At 39.7% G+C, this 16,803-nt stretch overlaps 1 protein-coding gene across 2 annotated transcripts in view; it reads right to left on the minus strand.

Annotated features, from left to right (window-relative positions):
* The window catches only part of FRAS1 (Fraser extracellular matrix complex subunit 1), a 312,542-nt gene that overhangs the window by 102,706 nt on the left and 193,033 nt on the right, over positions 1-16,803 (minus strand). For both annotated transcript variants that reach the window (XM_088133146.1, XM_088133147.1), the window contains exons 26-28: positions 15,478-15,748; positions 14,595-14,679; positions 10,675-11,001 (exon numbers count right to left, since the gene is read on the minus strand). In XM_088133146.1, coding sequence (XP_087989272.1) covers positions 10,675-11,001; positions 14,595-14,679; positions 15,478-15,748 — 683 coding nt within the window. The remainder of the gene's footprint in view (positions 1-10,674; positions 11,002-14,594; positions 14,680-15,477; positions 15,749-16,803) is intronic.

Below are 16,803 nucleotides of genomic sequence, written 5' to 3' on the forward strand. Positions count from 1 at the left end.
AACATCTGAAAAGGCTTCTGGATAACAGAGAAGGTGGGAGATGGATGGATGGATGGATGGATGGATGGATGGAAGGAAGGAAGGAAGGAAGGAAGGAAGGAAGGAAGGAAGGAAGGAAGGAAGGAAGGAAGGAAGGTAGGTAGGTTTTATGGATGCCTAAGTACCCCTTCTCCAGAAATAGCCCTGGCATCTGCTTTGTCTTCCAGCTGTTATATGAAGCCAAAAATGAAGCAAAGTCTGAGGCTGGGTGCCAGCTGGCCCAATTGCAACCAGGGTGGTAAAGTGGTTAAGCTGCTGGACTAACACCAGGAAACCCAGGTCTGAGTTCCTCTTTTGCCAGAGAAGCTGAAGGGGTGACTTTGGGCCAGCCATACTCATTCATCTATAAATAGGAGGATGGAGTGCTACGTATGCCGCCTCGCACTCCAGATTGCTGGCTGGGATAGAAATCGACTCAATAAATAAACCTCTAGAGGTTTTCTGCCTTTATCTCTCACACCAGCCGCTGGGCTTGTTGTCACGTAAGCAAACTGGGGCACTGAAAATTACAAGACAAAGACCATGAAGACTAATGGGCTAATAAAGCTAATTATATTCAGAAATCCACCTTCATCATCCTTTGTGAGAAAGGATCATGATGTACATCCTTTGTGAGAAAGGATCATGATGTACATGAAAGAGAATCCCACGTTTATCTCTTGGCTGCCTGGTGAGCATCGTTGATCTGTCACCGTAACATAGAAAAAGGGAGCCTTAGCAAGGACCAAATCAATCTCTCCTTTGCATGAGATATCCTTCTAAGGTACAGTGGTACCTCTAGTTACGAACTTAATCCGTTCCGTGATTCTGGTTGCAACTCGAGTTGCATTGAATTTTCCCATAAGGTTCAATGTAAATACGGTTAATCCGTTCCGCCCACCGAATTTGGTCGCACCACGAGGCAAATTTCCCCATAAGATTCAATGTAAATACGGCTAATCTGCCCTCCGAATTTGGTCGCACCCCGAGGTAAATTTCCCCCATAAGGTTCAATGTAAATACGGCTAAACAGTTCTGAAACATATGCATTTTATTTTTAAACCTCAAAAACCTTCTAAACGCCACAAAACCTTCCAAACGCCACAAAACACACCACAAGCCTCACCGAACGTCTCCTTGCTACCGCGATCTCGCCCACAGGAAGCTGCGACCGCGTGGCAGCAGGGAAAATGGCCACGGATCCGGTTCGTAAGTAGAGGCAAGTTCGTAAGTAGAGGTAAATTTTTGGGGCCGGAGCTGGTCGTATCTTGAAAATTTCATAAGTAGGGGCATTCGTAAGTAGAGGTACCACTGTATATCCTGGGATCACACCTGGGATGAATTAAGCTAGAATTTGTTTCAACTAAGTTTTGTTGAAAAGCTACAATGGCAGGGTTCATACACTGTACTCAACAATGACCCAAAGTTTATAAAACCTCACAGTTGCCTTGGCACACACAACACACCAAGCCAAGGCCAAAACTACATTCTGACCAGTGCCTAGTTACCAAATCAAGCCATGCTTTAATATTTATTCGGGGAGAATAAGACATAGGCAGCTATCTGTTTCTACAGATATCCATGTAGTACAATCTACTGGTGGGGGAATCCTCAACCCACCCTGGAAAAATAAAGCCACATAACTGAAAATGAAATGCTAAGACAGAGTTTTTCTAAAGAGGAATTTAATAGAACTCCTGTTCTTTTAAACGGAATGGGAAACCTTGATGCATCAAAATTTAGACTACATTGATCTGAAGGAAAGACTATTTTCTCACTGAATATCAGTAAAAAGGTTGGATTAATTCAGATGGATGCTGAATTTCAGCAATGTAATCTTGGGGTGGTTTTTAAGGTGACACAGAAGGAACAGCAGGAGTCTCATGAATCCAGCATGTTGGTTCCATTGTCTGAGCAAAGCCTAATTTAGAATTGGGTGGGACATATAGCTGACATTCATGACAGAGCCAGAGGTAATGAACACTGCTGTATTAAAACATATCCAAAATTAAACAAGAGCCTCTCTCCACTATGAAGTGCTTTGCAAACATAAACTAAGTTGGACTGAGAACAAGCATTCCCTCTTCCACACATAAGCCCTCTCTAATTCAGGTTTGGCAGATGATGAAAGCTGAACCACACCTTGTAGGTGGGAGTTGACATGCAAACCACAAAGTCCAACTGATAACCAGTACCAATTGTGCATGCTCTAGAGTTTTTTTCTCTTTCTGCTTGAGTTTCTGTTCAATCATGGAATCCCAGGACCAATGGGAAATCCATATATCAATTAGAAATAACCCTAAGAACAACAACAGGCAAAGCAAAATGTACGGCCTCTTCCTGCAAAATAGGGGCCACTTTTCCTCTAGTCGGTTTTGGAATTGTGAAATCAAAGCCTGGAAGATGTTCAGCGGTCATCCATAAGATGCCATGTCAAATTTCAGTAAGATTACCAAGGCATCAGGGAAGGAACCAGGACTGTGTCAGACAGGAAATGGGGATCCATGAGTAGAGAATATATGTAGCTCAAGGTTGAAAGTTTGGGCTTTTGTTCATTGAGTGTTTTCTTTCAGACATCTCATTACCAGGCTAGGTAACTTCATCAGTGTCGGGGAGAGTGGAGTCTGCTGGGTGTTTATATATAGCTTGTCCTGCTATGGTCATGGTCAGGGTCGCGTTTCTTGCTTGATGGTTCCTTGATTAGGATATTCTTTCTTCCTTGGTTGTTTATATAGTACTGTTTCCTGCTTAACTTATGTTGGCTGCTAGGGAAGATATGCTCTGGACTGCTTCCTTCTTTGACTTTTGATTGTGGCACATAGATGGGGTTTATCTCCAGGTGTTTGTTTGTTTGTTGATTAGACTGAATGCCAAACTTCCAAGAATTCCCTAGCATTCTTGGATTTGGCTGTGTCCAGCATATCAACCATTTCCCAGTTGAAATTGTGGTTGACCTTGTCCATCTGTTGAGAGATTAATACATTGTCATGTCTTCTGACTGCCAGAGGATGTTTGTGTATGCCAGTGTTGTCCAAACTTGGCCACTTTAAGATGAGTGGACTTCAACTCCCAGAATTCCCCAGCCAGCCATGCTGGCTGGGGAATTCTGGGAGTTGAAGTCCACTCATCTTAAAGTGGCCAAGTTTGGACAACACTGGTGTATGCATTCTGCCAGTCTTCTGTCTTACAGAGGGGTTGTTACAAGTGCTCAGCAAACACCATGGACCCAACAAGAAATGGGGTCTCAGAAGATGCCACCTTGTGCTTCACATAGACAGCTTTGCTCCTTAGTAGAAAGTCTTGCATTTTATTTCTTAATATACTTTATCGTATACATGCCTTTTCTGTTGCAGATGGCATGGCAAGACATAGGTAAGAGGAAAGGTTTTTGCACACTGTCCCTTGGTCTGTATCTATAATATATCTATATTTTTCCTGCGTTCTCATACAACTTATTGAAGAGTAGATATACACTGGACATTTAATTTACTACTACCTAAACTTAAAGAAGTAGAAGTTGCAGCATTCACTTACGTAGATTACAATCCAATAACTCTAAAACTGCATGGAGGAATGACTCAGAAAGATGGGAGTTTGAATACGTTATTATTATTACAAGAAGACATCAAATTGAAGTGCCAATTTGAGTTAAGGAGCTTCTCCCAAACTAATTCAATTTCTGATGTTTCTTTATTCACAGTATGGAAAACCAGTAAACCATTTATGAGATTATTTATTTGGCATTGAACAGAAAGAAAACAAAAGCAGAAAGATATATTGTTCAATGATTTTAAGCAGTTGGAATCAATACTCAAGCAGAATCTGATGCTGGATAAAGAAACAAAAATTAAGACAATTAATAATCAAGTAGATTTTTGGGAAGTAAATGAGACTTAGAAGAAGATGAATTTTCTTAAGTAGAAATATTTTGAAAAATGTAATAAACCACATAAATTGTTGGCCTATCAACTGAGAACAGAACTACATATATATTTTATTTACTGAAAATTTTAAACCACCCAATATCCAAAGCTTTCTGAGTAGTTTATAATAAAACACACTAAAAAATATAAGTATCAGTTCAGTTGGGGACAGTAAGAAGTATATTTCAGCTTCAGAAGAGATGATAAATCAGTTTGTTAAATACTGTTCTCAACTATATGGAAAACAGATGCCAGCTTTGGAAAAGATTATAGAGTATTTGGATACAACGCTAGATTATGAAATTTACAGTTCAGCAAAAGGAATTACCAGTATTCTCCAAAACATTACAAGACTCAAAGAAATTTTGATGAAACCATTAACTTAGGTAATGAATAAGATACACGGGGGTCAAGTAGCTCCTTCTTCAAATATTTGATTTTATAAGGAAGAGAATGATTCAACCTGTTCAGAGTCTTATAGGCCTATCCTCTTACTGAACATAGAGTAAACTACAAGCTTTTCATGGCTATTCTTGCACAGGTTAAATACAGGTAGTCCTCAGCTTAATCCATTTGTTTAGCAACCATTCAAAGTTATGGTGACACTGAAAAAATGGACGTATGACCGGTCTTCGAAGTTCCAGGCACTGCAGCACCTCCAGGGTCACATGGTCACAATCCAGACCGTTGCGCATTATCCTGCCCACCTGCATTCCCACAGCACCCCCTACCCATCCATACTCTGCAGTGTGTGCCCGCCGCCCCCGCTGACACAACTGCAGCCCTGCCAACCCACCTGCGCCCTCCGCCAACCTGCCCCCACTCCATAGTGCCCCCCTGCACCCCAATGCCTGCCCATGGCACCACCCACACTCCATGCCCCCTGCCCCCCTTGGTACTCAGATGCTGGCCTAATTGCCTGGGACTCCCACCTCTTCCCACTTAACAACCGGTGCAGTCCTGGGGTTACAATGGCAACTGGTATTTCCAGGATTGCTGTCGCTAAGCGATGCAGTTATGTGATGTCACACTCTATGACCTTAGCGACGGAAATTCCAATCCCAATTGCCGTTATAACCTGAGGACTGCCTGTAGTCTTTTAGCTGACATAATTCACACTGATCAGACTGGATTTGTCCTGAAGAGATACACGACAGAAAATATCAGATATATTTTGAATATCACTGACAATATTAATTAGATAAATAAAAAAGCAGCTGTGTTTTTTCTTGATGAGGAGAAAACTTTCGATAATTTGGAATGGCCTTTAACATTCATGAAGAAGACAAACTGAGGAGGCTTAAACTTTTTCATTGATACAGAATATTTACAATGAACAAGAAGCTAAGATAATCGTAAATATAAATATAAATTGTTAACATACCACAAAAATGTATGTTAAAAAGGACAACACAAGATTGTTCCCTCTCTCCTCTGTTTTTATTGGCATTAGAACCACTGGCATGCAAGATACAGCAAGACAGTAAAATTTCAGGAATCAAACTGGCAAATCAAGAACATAAATTAAAATTACACCCTGATGATGTTGAACTCACAGTGACTCATTCAAAGGACTCCTTAGAATTGACAATGGAGCATATACAAGAGTACAGCTTGGTATCAGGATACTGGATTAATAAGAATAAGACACAGATGTTTACATGGAATCTATCTGAAGAAGAAAAATAGCTTTTGAAGCAAACAACAGGGTTTAATATCAGTGTTAAACCCATCAAATATTTGCAGATTTACTTAAATAAAAACAATAACAGTGTATTCAAAAATAATTATTTACAGATCTGGAAAAATATAATGGCCGATATTTTAAGGTGGAAAAAGATAAATCTATCTTGGCTAGGAACAATATTGGAAGTAAAAATGAGTATCTTATCAAAGATCAATTTTTTATTTGAAATGATCCTAATACAAATGGGATGACTGGCATAGAGGAACAAGTAATTTCATTTGGTCAGATAAAAGACTGAGGATAAAAAGAATTATTATTTTTGATGCAAAACATGAGATAGATTGACTGTAATAAATTTTAAGCTATACTATCAATTTAGCTGTTCGACTTGGATCACAGATTGGATTATATCACCATATGTTGGTTTATTCCTATGGAAGGAACAGGACTTTCAGAAGGCCTGCATAAATACTGTGATACAAATAGAAGTACTCAGTGCATAAGAGGTCACTTAATTATAAATTGCTTATTAAAACTATGCGATAAATATAAAAGAAGAGTAAGCCCAGGTTTCAATGTGACTTGCTTAAACATTATTTATTTTCATGAAGGAAAACATGCTAAAAATTGATTGGCTAATTATTAGGGATAATTATTCCTATAGACTGCAAGATTTAACGTTTAATCAAGCAAAGATGAAATCTTTTGAGACTCCCTCCTTGGAATGGTCCAAAACACCTCATTAGTTTTAATATCTTCAAATAAGTAGTATAATTCAAAAAGAGCTAAAAAAAAAAAAGACGGCAAATGTAGAGGTTTTATCATATTTTAAATCCTTATCAGACCAAACTCAGAACATCTGCTAGGGCTTATATCTGATTGGTATTAAAATACAATTCAGAAACTGAAGAAGACAAAGGCTGCAGGATTAAATGGATGCAGAATCTAAACAGGACAATTGATGTGCAACTGTGAGAATCTCAATGAAAGACAAATATCTAATCCTATGTGCATAGTAAAGTCAGAGAAAACTGAGATAGGATTTTTTTTCACATTACTCCAGAGTTGATTGCCACCACAGATAATACATATTCAAAAATTTTTTGGAAATGTAATAACTAGGTTGGATCACCCTTTCATAACTGTGGCCATGCCACAAAACTCAGCAATTCTGGAAGATGATTCATCACAGGTTGATACTGATTTTAAATATTCACTTTCTGTTCTTGCCAGGTGTTTTCCTGTTAAGTATCATCAAGCTGTATATCACTATAAAATATACTGGGTTGGTTTATATATAATAACAGCTGCTATGATATTCTATACCTCCACTGGAAATTATAATCAATTTCTTCGTTAGAAGACTGGCAGATGAAGTTTTGGGAGTATGCGTCACTGTGGAAAACAACTTCATATCTAAAGTAAGTCTGATACTAACTTTAATTTGGAAACTCTTTATGTACTATAATTTTGCACATCTGAAGTTGGGGTTTCTTTTAACATTAGATTTTAAAACACACACACACACACACACAAGTGTATATCCTGTCTTTATTTTGTACAATTCAAGATGGCATACATAATTCTCCTGCCTATTTCTACACAATAACCCTGTGAAGTAGGTTGAGCTGAGAGTGACTGGCCCAAAATCATCCAGCCGACTTCTATGCTTTATGTCAGGCCTAGCCCAAGGAACTCCAAGAGACCATGTAAATTCAGTCCAGCAATGTTTATTAGCTACCACCTCTAGCAAGAATCTTCCCAGACTGAAACCCCAGTTCCCAAGTAATGCCAGCCACAACATTGTGAATTCCTCAGGGAGGTGCCAGTCTCATCCTCTTGTATCTCCCATGCTCCTCAGGAGATGAAAGAAAATGTTTTTCTCCCTGAGCCTGGCCTTCATAATTCCATTCCATCACACTTTAAGGGAGAACTAGAACTCACATTCTCCTGGTTTCTAGTCCAACACTTTAACCATCACACCAAACTAGATTTCATCTGATTGGCCATAAAGATACTACTTCCTATTAGTTAGAAATTCTTGCTAATTCTCATTATGTTCTTAATTTGACTGATAATTGTTATCATCTTGACTGTTTTAGTCAATTTTTGATTTGAATTTAGTATCAGTTCTTAAAGTGCTAAACTGATATAGGATTTTCTTTCTATCTGTTTCAGTTCAATGTCACTTGTAAGAATAACGGTGCATTGCTTTTCTTTTGCCGTCTTGTAAATTCTTACATATTTTTTATATTTTGTAAATCTTTAATGTATACCTTTGTCTTGTTTTTTCCTTTTTCTGTTTTTTTGTCTTACAATAAAAGCTTTTTTGAAAAAAAAAAAAAGCCAAATGTATATATACAGGAAGAGCTTAGTATTTTCAATTCTGTGTCCAAGTTCAGAACTTTGTTTGCAAGCTCATGACCTCTTCCTTGTCCTTCTGTGTAGCCAAGAGAATCTACCCACTGTTCAGTTTTTAATAACTGTAGGCTTGTTACCTATAAAGGTCAGAATCGTGCAAGCCACAGTATTCCCTGTGACACTCTAAGGAAGTGAAAGTTGGACTTTGAAGAAGCAGGATAGGAACAGTTTTGACAGTTTCGAACGTTGGTGTTGGAGAAGACTCCTGAGAATACCGTGCACAACTAAGAAAATAAACAAATGGTTCATTGAACAAATCAACCCAGAGATCTCACTTGAGGCACAAACGAGCAAGTTCAAAGGTTCCACTTCAGACACATTATGCGAAGACCTCGCTTTCTCACAAAAGGTTCCAATGCTGAGAAAGGTAGAAGAAAAAAGAAGAGGATGACCAGCAGCAAGGTAGATGGACTCAGTTATAGTGGTGAGGGGTGCACCATTGGGAGTCCTGAAAGAACAGGTTAGAGATAGAAAGCCATGGAGAAAATCTGTCTATGTGGTCATTAGAGTTTGATGGCACATAATCAATCAAAAGGCTTGCTACCCTGGAACCAAGAATAATGGTTTAAAATAGACTATTGCCTACTTAATGGGTAAAAAGTTATGAGGACATCTTGGTTGCTTTGTTGATTTAATATGTCAGAATTTGTTTTAAGCTTTGTGCATTATTTATTTAATATTTATTTATTTATGCAATTTTGATAGCTGCCCATCTCAGTCCAAGTGACTCTGGGCAGCGAACAATTTCAATGATTAAAACAATTTTAAAAAATATAAATAATGAAAAGCAAGAAATTGGAAAAAATTATGATGTACTTTATCATGGCTTGTAAATGTTGCCCGTCCCAGGTTTAGGGCATAGCATACAAGTTGGCCATTTTCCAAGTGCTTTGCAGGCATGTGATATTGGAAGAGAGCAAAAAAGGGTTTGAGATTAAAATATTTAAAAGTAAACTACAGCAAAATCTCGTAAGATCTTATTCAAGGTTGCAGAGGTCTTGCAAATTTTGATTGTTCTACAAAATTATGGGCATATTTGGAGAATTATGGCTATCATCTATGGATAACAGATAACATGGTTCTAACAAATTCACAGTAGCTTAGTCTGCTGTACAAATCCAGCCAGCTTAACAGGATGTGCGAATCCAGGATAAAACTCAACAGTAGTCCTCCCACAAGCCCACCGAAAGAAAGGAAAGCAGGGAAGGTGGGTGGTTCAAGCCCAAATAGGCCCAAAGAGATTCGTGCATGAAATGCTAAATCTAGGCTAGCATTATCTAGTGACCACCCTCAAGCCAAAGCTGTGATTTCCAGAGCTTCTCTTATGACTGAATCACACCTCTACAAACACACAGCCACTTCTTTGTTACACAATATATCCATGCCATAAAGCAGCCAAGTTTCACATCTGCTCCTCTCGATGGGCATCTTAATCAAAGCCCTAAATTGTTTATATTCCTTTGTGTCAATTCCATCACTCTTTGCGGCTGCATCACTCAACTGTGGTTGCTAAGAAGCATGTACTTCACTCGCCTCCCATTCACATGTATTGCACATCACTGACACTACCTTATTTCGAAGAAGCATGATAGAACCAACTTTTTTTTCTGTTTATAACATTATTTTCCAGGTCATCTCTTTTTCTCTTTTTTCCCCTCTGTTTTAGGATAAGGACAATTCATTCTTGTTCTATTCCTCAAAGGAGGAAGCCAGAATCAGTTTCCCTGATATGATAGTTTTCTATGTGCATGGATGTTTTTGTTGCTTTCAGCTGACACGGCTTTCTCACCTCCAATTACCTTCAAATTACAGGCTGGGGGAAAAAATGAAAAACACTTTGATGGAGATACTGCTAGCGACAGAATTATTGTTCCCAGTAATTCACAGTAGCTTAGTGTGTTGTACAAATGAAGGACCTGAAGGACCACCTCATCCCCATCACATCAACCCATCCCACCCGGTCATACAGAGAGGGCATGCTACGGACTCCGTCTGCAAGAGAATTTCATCAGACGGGGTCCAGGAGGTGAGCCTTCTCTGAGCAGCCCCTGCCCTTTGGAACACTCTTCCCCCAGGAGTGAGGTTGGCCCCCTCCCTGTTAGACTTCAGAAAAAAACTGAAGACCTGGTTTTGTCATCACACATGGGGTGGGGATCAGAATAGTCATTTTTGGGGTTGGCTGGTTCCCTAGTCTTACCTTTGACCAATATTATCTGGTCACAGGCTGAAATAATATGACCATCTCTTAGATTTTATTGTATTTAATAATTGTATTTTATATTTGTATTATTTATGTTTTTACTGATTTTAAATTGTTTTGTTGTGAACTGCCCAGAGTCCCACCTTGTGGGGGAGTTGGACGGTGATATAAATTTGATAAATTAATTTCTGGAAAGAGAAGATAATTTAAAGCTGCATGAATATTTCCTTGAGAGTAAGTCCTTTAAATCACTTCTAAGTAAATAAGTATAGAATTGTGCATTAAGTCTACAATGTGGACTGGAATGTACAACTGTTACCCCAACAGCTCCAACATGACCAACAGTCAAGGATGATGGCTGTTACTCTCTCCAACACTGTTGACCATCAAGTTAATTATCCCTGGTACAATTTCTGAGGTCTTACCTTTAGATCAATCTTGATGCGAAAGAGTATATTCTGAAAATGGTACCCATCGCTCACTTGCAGAACAGCTGTGTCTTCCAAACTGTTAGATCCATCATGAATATAATGCACAAATCCTCCTGAAAGTTCATCAAGGCTGAATGCACGCAGAGCCAATGGGCCATCTTCTAGAAGTTTGACTAATTGACCATGTTTTGGAGGATCTAAAATGGTCACCGTCACATCTTGGGGATTATCCCTATCTTGTATATCAAGCAAGTGGTTGGTGATGGTTCTAGCATCCCCTTTGCTAACAAATAGGACTTCGTTCCTGAGGACATAAGGAGGCTGAAACAGAATAACAAAAAATCAGTTCCTGAGTTGCTGGTAGTACAATATATCTTTTCTGCTTTAGGATAGAGTTTTTTTTTTTTTTTTTTTAAAGGTGATCTAGTGTTGAGTTCACCTCCTGGTGACTACATGGGCACAACCATGCAGCTTTCTTGACAACAGCACAGAAGTGGTTTGCCAATGTCTTCTTTGGGACTGTTTTTCAATTCCTCACACTACCCTACATAAAACATCAAATCATAGTTGTAGAGACATTTTTTCCTCAGTTTGGCAGACTGGAACACACACACGTGCACCTGTGGTTGGCCCACATTCTTACAAACACTGTATGTTTTCAGAGAGGGGGACTCTTTCAAGTTGTAAACCAATTCTGTTGAGAGGGAAGGGAATGACTGAAGGATGGACAGAGGGGAGCAACAGACAGAGCGGAAAAAACTGAGGTGGCAGAATGGAGAATATCTGTGCATGAAATGCTTCAAGGCTGAAAAGCTGTAACTCCAAAGCATCTCATTCCAACCTTGGATCAGCTATTCTTCATTATGATCTCACCAAAAGTATCCCAAGGCCTTTCCAATGCTTTTCTAACCTTGCCAGAATATTTCAGCCTCTCCAACTTCTGTTTTGCCCCATACTAGTCTATTTACAGGTTGACACACTTCTAATAAAATCAGAAGAGCATGATTTAGGATCAGGAAGCATTTGCCTTAAAATGTTTTGCATGCCTCTATAGTGTACATTCAGTGAAATATAGATGTCCCAATGAACTCAGGAATGAAACCAAAAATGCAGAGTACCTGCAGCATTTTACTGGAGCAGCAGAAATGCAAGTAAAAATGGGGGGAAATTATTCCATGAAAATTGTTTCCAGTAAATATTGCAAGCTTTATATTATCCCAAGCATTGTACAGAAGATGAATATGCTTCTCCAGCCTGGTTCTCTCCAGATACATTGCAGATCAGCTCTCTAAGTTCTTAGTCTGACTTATCTGGCAAGCATCTGGCGAGAGAAAGGTTTGCTAGTCCTCAGATAAGTAAACTGCTTCTAATAGTTCTAAGAAAAAGATGGAGATGGGAGAATAGATTTTTGTCAGAGGAACGTTGGAGAAAAAGCAAGGAATGTCCTAGAGAACAGGACATTCAAGTTTAGCTGAACAAGCAATGGTCCATCTGGGTTTAGAAATGACAGAGAGATTGAACTTGGACCTTTTGCTCAGATTTTTGACAGTCCATCTTTTTTAATCACACTAGATAGGTTAAACTAGCACACAAGCTCTGGAGACTAATTGCTAGTTGAACCCCCTCTAAGGTGAAATTTAAAAAGAAAAGCAATCCATATCTGCAGGGATAATATCTGCTTCTCTACTGATTATGGTGGTCAGATTTACATCAGTGGGTATTGATTTCTTCCAGCTTCCCCCGCTGAGAGAAATCTGCAATAATCTGGAATGAGCCCCTCAAATGATATGACACCAGTAATGTTTTAAGAGGTGGTAGTATTCCAGTTTAAGAATGATCCTGGCTTCTCCTGAACCTGATTTTTTTAAAAAAAAAATCATTAAGCAAGGCTTGAGGTACTAAATGCATTGAAATCTAAGCGCTAGCAAATGATCTGATTCAGTTAAATGAATAAGTATTCCTTCCCACATGCTTTTCAAAAAGAATGAATCAACTTCTTCAGATAGACAATGAGGGTTATCAGTTCATACTGTGTTTTTATGAATCTTCCTTTAAACTTTCCAGAGTCTTAAGACAATATTTGGGCAGATTATGGAAAAATGGTGGTCATGTTACCATCTGGGAGGTAAAAGTTCCTCCACAAAGCATCCAACTTCAGGAAGCTGAATGCATCCAGATGAAGCTAGGGATGTTATAGATAACATCTATATAGCTGGATTGGTTTGGCTCATAAGAACTGGTTACTTTTTTTCTTTTTTTTTAAGATGGGCCTGGGTATCTCCCTGCTTGGCCATCAGTGGGACATGGCAATCTTAGAAGGAATTGGGCAACTGGACATTGGGCTCTAAGGCACTGGGCAATGCTAGCCCAGAAGCTCCACGGACTAAGCATGAGGCAGGGTGTCATCCCCTCCATTAGAGCCAAGCAAGAGGAGGGGTGCTGATCCCCCAAGTACCCACTTTGGGAAGCCAACCCTCAGCATCCTGGTCCTGCTTCTCCATCTCCCATTGCTTGGTTATCCCAGGTCTTTATCTACTCAGGTCCTTACCTACACCCTAGTCTTTACCTACTCAGGGACACATTGTTACATAACACCCCTGGATTAATCAAGGTTCACCTATCATACTAAACAATAATTGCAGATTGGTTTGGTTTTGGCTTAGTATGTGTGATGAACCCAAGCACTGCGCTTTGTAAACTATGGCTTATGGCTTAGTAGGACGTACAAACCCTGCCATCTGCAGCTTCTGAAAAAAGAAGAGTAGCTGATGTCCTCATCACCTCCTAACCAGACTACTGCAGTGTGCTCTACAGGGGCTGCCTCTGAACACCATCCAGAAAGTGCAACTGGAGCAAAATACCCTGGCCTAATTATTGGCAGGTAACACCTGCCAAGAGCACATGACACCTGTGCTCAGGGCTTCACTTTGATTGCTGATTAGACTCCATCTAATTAAATTGTGCTGGTTTTGATCATAAAGCTGTATATGGCTTGGCACCCAGATACCTACAGGACTTCCTTCACCTACCTGAATTGGCCTACCTGGTACATTCTTTCCAGGAGAAGCTTCCGGATCAACCTCATTATTATTACTATTGTTATTTTGTATAGTTTACCATTCTGATTTTAAGGGTGTTTACTGTGGTCTTTTTAATTGGCTGCATGTTTTATCAGATGGCTGGAAACGGCAATTATGTTTTTCAGCCAACAAACTTGGTTTAGAGCTTAATCCCAATCTATTTGTCCAGCCAGCAATGTTCAATTTGAGATGCCTCCTGCATGCAGGCTCTGTGTGCTGTTGCTGATTACATTTCATCTCTTGGATGAAGGACCACAGATGTGTTTTCTGACATCAAGATGATCAAGATACATAATGCTGATATCTGATATTCAGGGTTTTTTTTAAACTTTACAACAGTGTTCCATATCCGTGGAACAGATGGTAACCTTGATAGAGGGCGTGAGGAAGTTTTATAAGGTGAGGAACTTGGGATGGAAAGCAGGGGAGAAGAGCTACTCAGTCCGTCTGTTATTATCTGATTTTGCCTTGGTTCACATTCAAAACATTTATCATCCATGTATGGCAAACACAGTAAAAAGGCAGAATGGGTGAAGATAACAACAATTGTCTAGAAAGATTAGTGCAGAATTAGAATTAATTAGATGATGTGCAGCTTTAAGACCTAAACTGGTGCTGGGGATCATATGTAAGTCTACAAAACTGTGGTTTTACTTTTTTGCATTTTTGCTTTAAATGTATGCCAATATGGGACAGCAATCAAACAAGTAAGAAATCCACATTGTTCCATCTCATCATTACTGGGATCTTAAAAGTAAGCAGAGAAATACTGAAAATATACATTTTCCCCTCCAGCCTGTTCAGAAATACAAATCCACCCATCTTCTACCTTACCTGTGTCGATAGGGCTTGAACAGTGAATATTACTGGCTCAGAAACAGACTGTTGATAGCTGAGTGTCAGGAAAAACTGGCCATTCCTACAGGAAACCCCAATATGATGATATAGATGTAATTTATTGTTATGTAGATAGGTACACATTTTCATTCATCCAGGACAGCAGAAGCTGTACATTTTTCTAGGTTTAAAGCTTGTTCAAAGGGAGCCTATTTTTATTTATTATTGTATAATTCCAAGCAGTATCATAATGCTCTCCCTTATTTTCCCTGCCATGACAACCCTGAGAGGTGGGCTGGGCTGGGCTGGGCTGAGAGAGAAGGACGGTCCCAAAGTCACCCAAGTGGTTTTCATTCCTAAGGCAGGACTAGAACTCACACTCTCCTGGTTTCTAGGTCAGCATCTTAACCACTATGCCAAACTGCATCTGCCTATGACAGTCTCTTGGTTTCAGCACCAGGAATGTTCCTCTTATGCCATCTTCAAACCTGCCCATAAATTTAGATTTCACTAAGGAGCTCTCACTGACTCACACCCTTTCAACCCCTTCCTTTTATTCATCTTCTTGAAGATCCAAAGTTGTATACTATATTTATGAAGAAAACTAAGACCTTCAAGATTCTGGATTCTGAATCTAAAACAATGCCCATTTTCAAGGTGACTTGCATAGGAACACCCACCCATCCCACGGAATCACATCTCAGCTTCCAGCAATCCAGCAACTTTCTGGAATCAGTTTTCAATGAACTGACTGCAATTTGTCAGGAGGAAAAGTTCTAAGGACTAAGCCCAGTTTGAAGTTATTATGTTCTTTGAAGGGACCTTATGACACTCTTCTCATATTCTCTGCAACGGAAGATGTAAAGAAACACCAAATCACCTGGATTTCATTTTGTCATGCACAAAGAAAATGTGCTGCTCCTTCATCTCCTCCCAGGTGAAATGGTCATGTTGGTGAAGTTCTCTTTCTTCCCCTTCAGCCAGGGCCATCAGCCTGCCATTGGTGGGAGGGAACGCCACGCGAAACAGGAGGCCTTCTCCAGAGCTCTCTAGGTTTTCCACCTCCAGTAAGGAACCATCTAGGAGCTTCACCTCACCAATTCCTACCAAGAGTAGGCTCTTTGCCTTGAGCCCAGGAGTGGTCCCAGAAGCTAAAACAAAACAAAGAAAAAATTCAGCACTGAACTCTTTTCTTGCAATAAACTTCATTTATTGGTAATTTCTGCTTTCCTATTTTCTGCTGGTTAATTAAAAAAATATATTGGATAGGTCTCTGTCTACTTTCTTCCTCCTAGTTCAACAATGCAATGGTAGAATTGCAAGATTGATGTCAGTCTTACCAGGTAGACCAGATAGGAATCACAACCAGATAAGCTAAGTCTACTTTATAGTAAAGCTACATTAACAGAATCTTGCAAGTCTGAAAGTATGCTTCTCTCACATAAGCCCAAGAACTTATGGAGGGTCCCTTCTAAGCCTCTTGTTCCACCCACCATGCAGCTGTGGGCTATGTTCTCTCTTATCTGACCATTCCCTAGGCAGCATCTCTTCACCCCATCTCTCAAGGTCATTCCCACATACCATTACAGTGTGTCACCGAGGCACACTGAAAGGGGTGGGACTTTATCATAGGGTAACAGCTACCATCTTGACTTCTTTAACATACATACACACCTCTCTGTTTGAACAAATCTTTGATTGATTGATTGATTGATTGATTATGTGCCATCAAGCTCTAGAGACCACATAGACAGATTTTCTCCATGACGATCCATCCCTAGCCTGGTCTTACAGGTCTTCCAATGGTGCACCCATCACCACTGTAACTGAGGCCATCCACATGGCTTGGACAACTCATGTTGTTTCATGGCTTGTTTGAGCATTTGTGAGTCTTCTCGGCTGCTATTTTTATGTCATTTTTTGTTCTTCTTAATTCTGGTTGTTTTTTTACTGTTTTTACTGTTTTAATTGTGAACTGCTCAGAATCATGTATATGTGATGGAAAGTATCTACGAAGAAGAGAGTGATGTGGGAGATCAAGGCTATCGGGAAGGAGGGGGTGCATTCCAGGAGAGAGGAGGAGGCAAGAGGCAGCTGAGTCTGCAGCAGGAGCATGGGAAGCGGAAGAGGTTCAGGATAGCCACTCCCTAGAATCTCACAGGATATGTCCATTAGATTTAGTTTGGCAAGATTCTGTCTATAAGGT

Source organism: Python bivittatus, unplaced genomic scaffold, assembly GCF_059951505.1.
Source record: "Python bivittatus isolate LINGU-HERP-01145 unplaced genomic scaffold, Pbiv_v1 ctg000070_np1212, whole genome shotgun sequence".
Lineage (NCBI taxonomy): Eukaryota > Metazoa > Chordata > Lepidosauria > Squamata > Pythonidae > Python > Python bivittatus.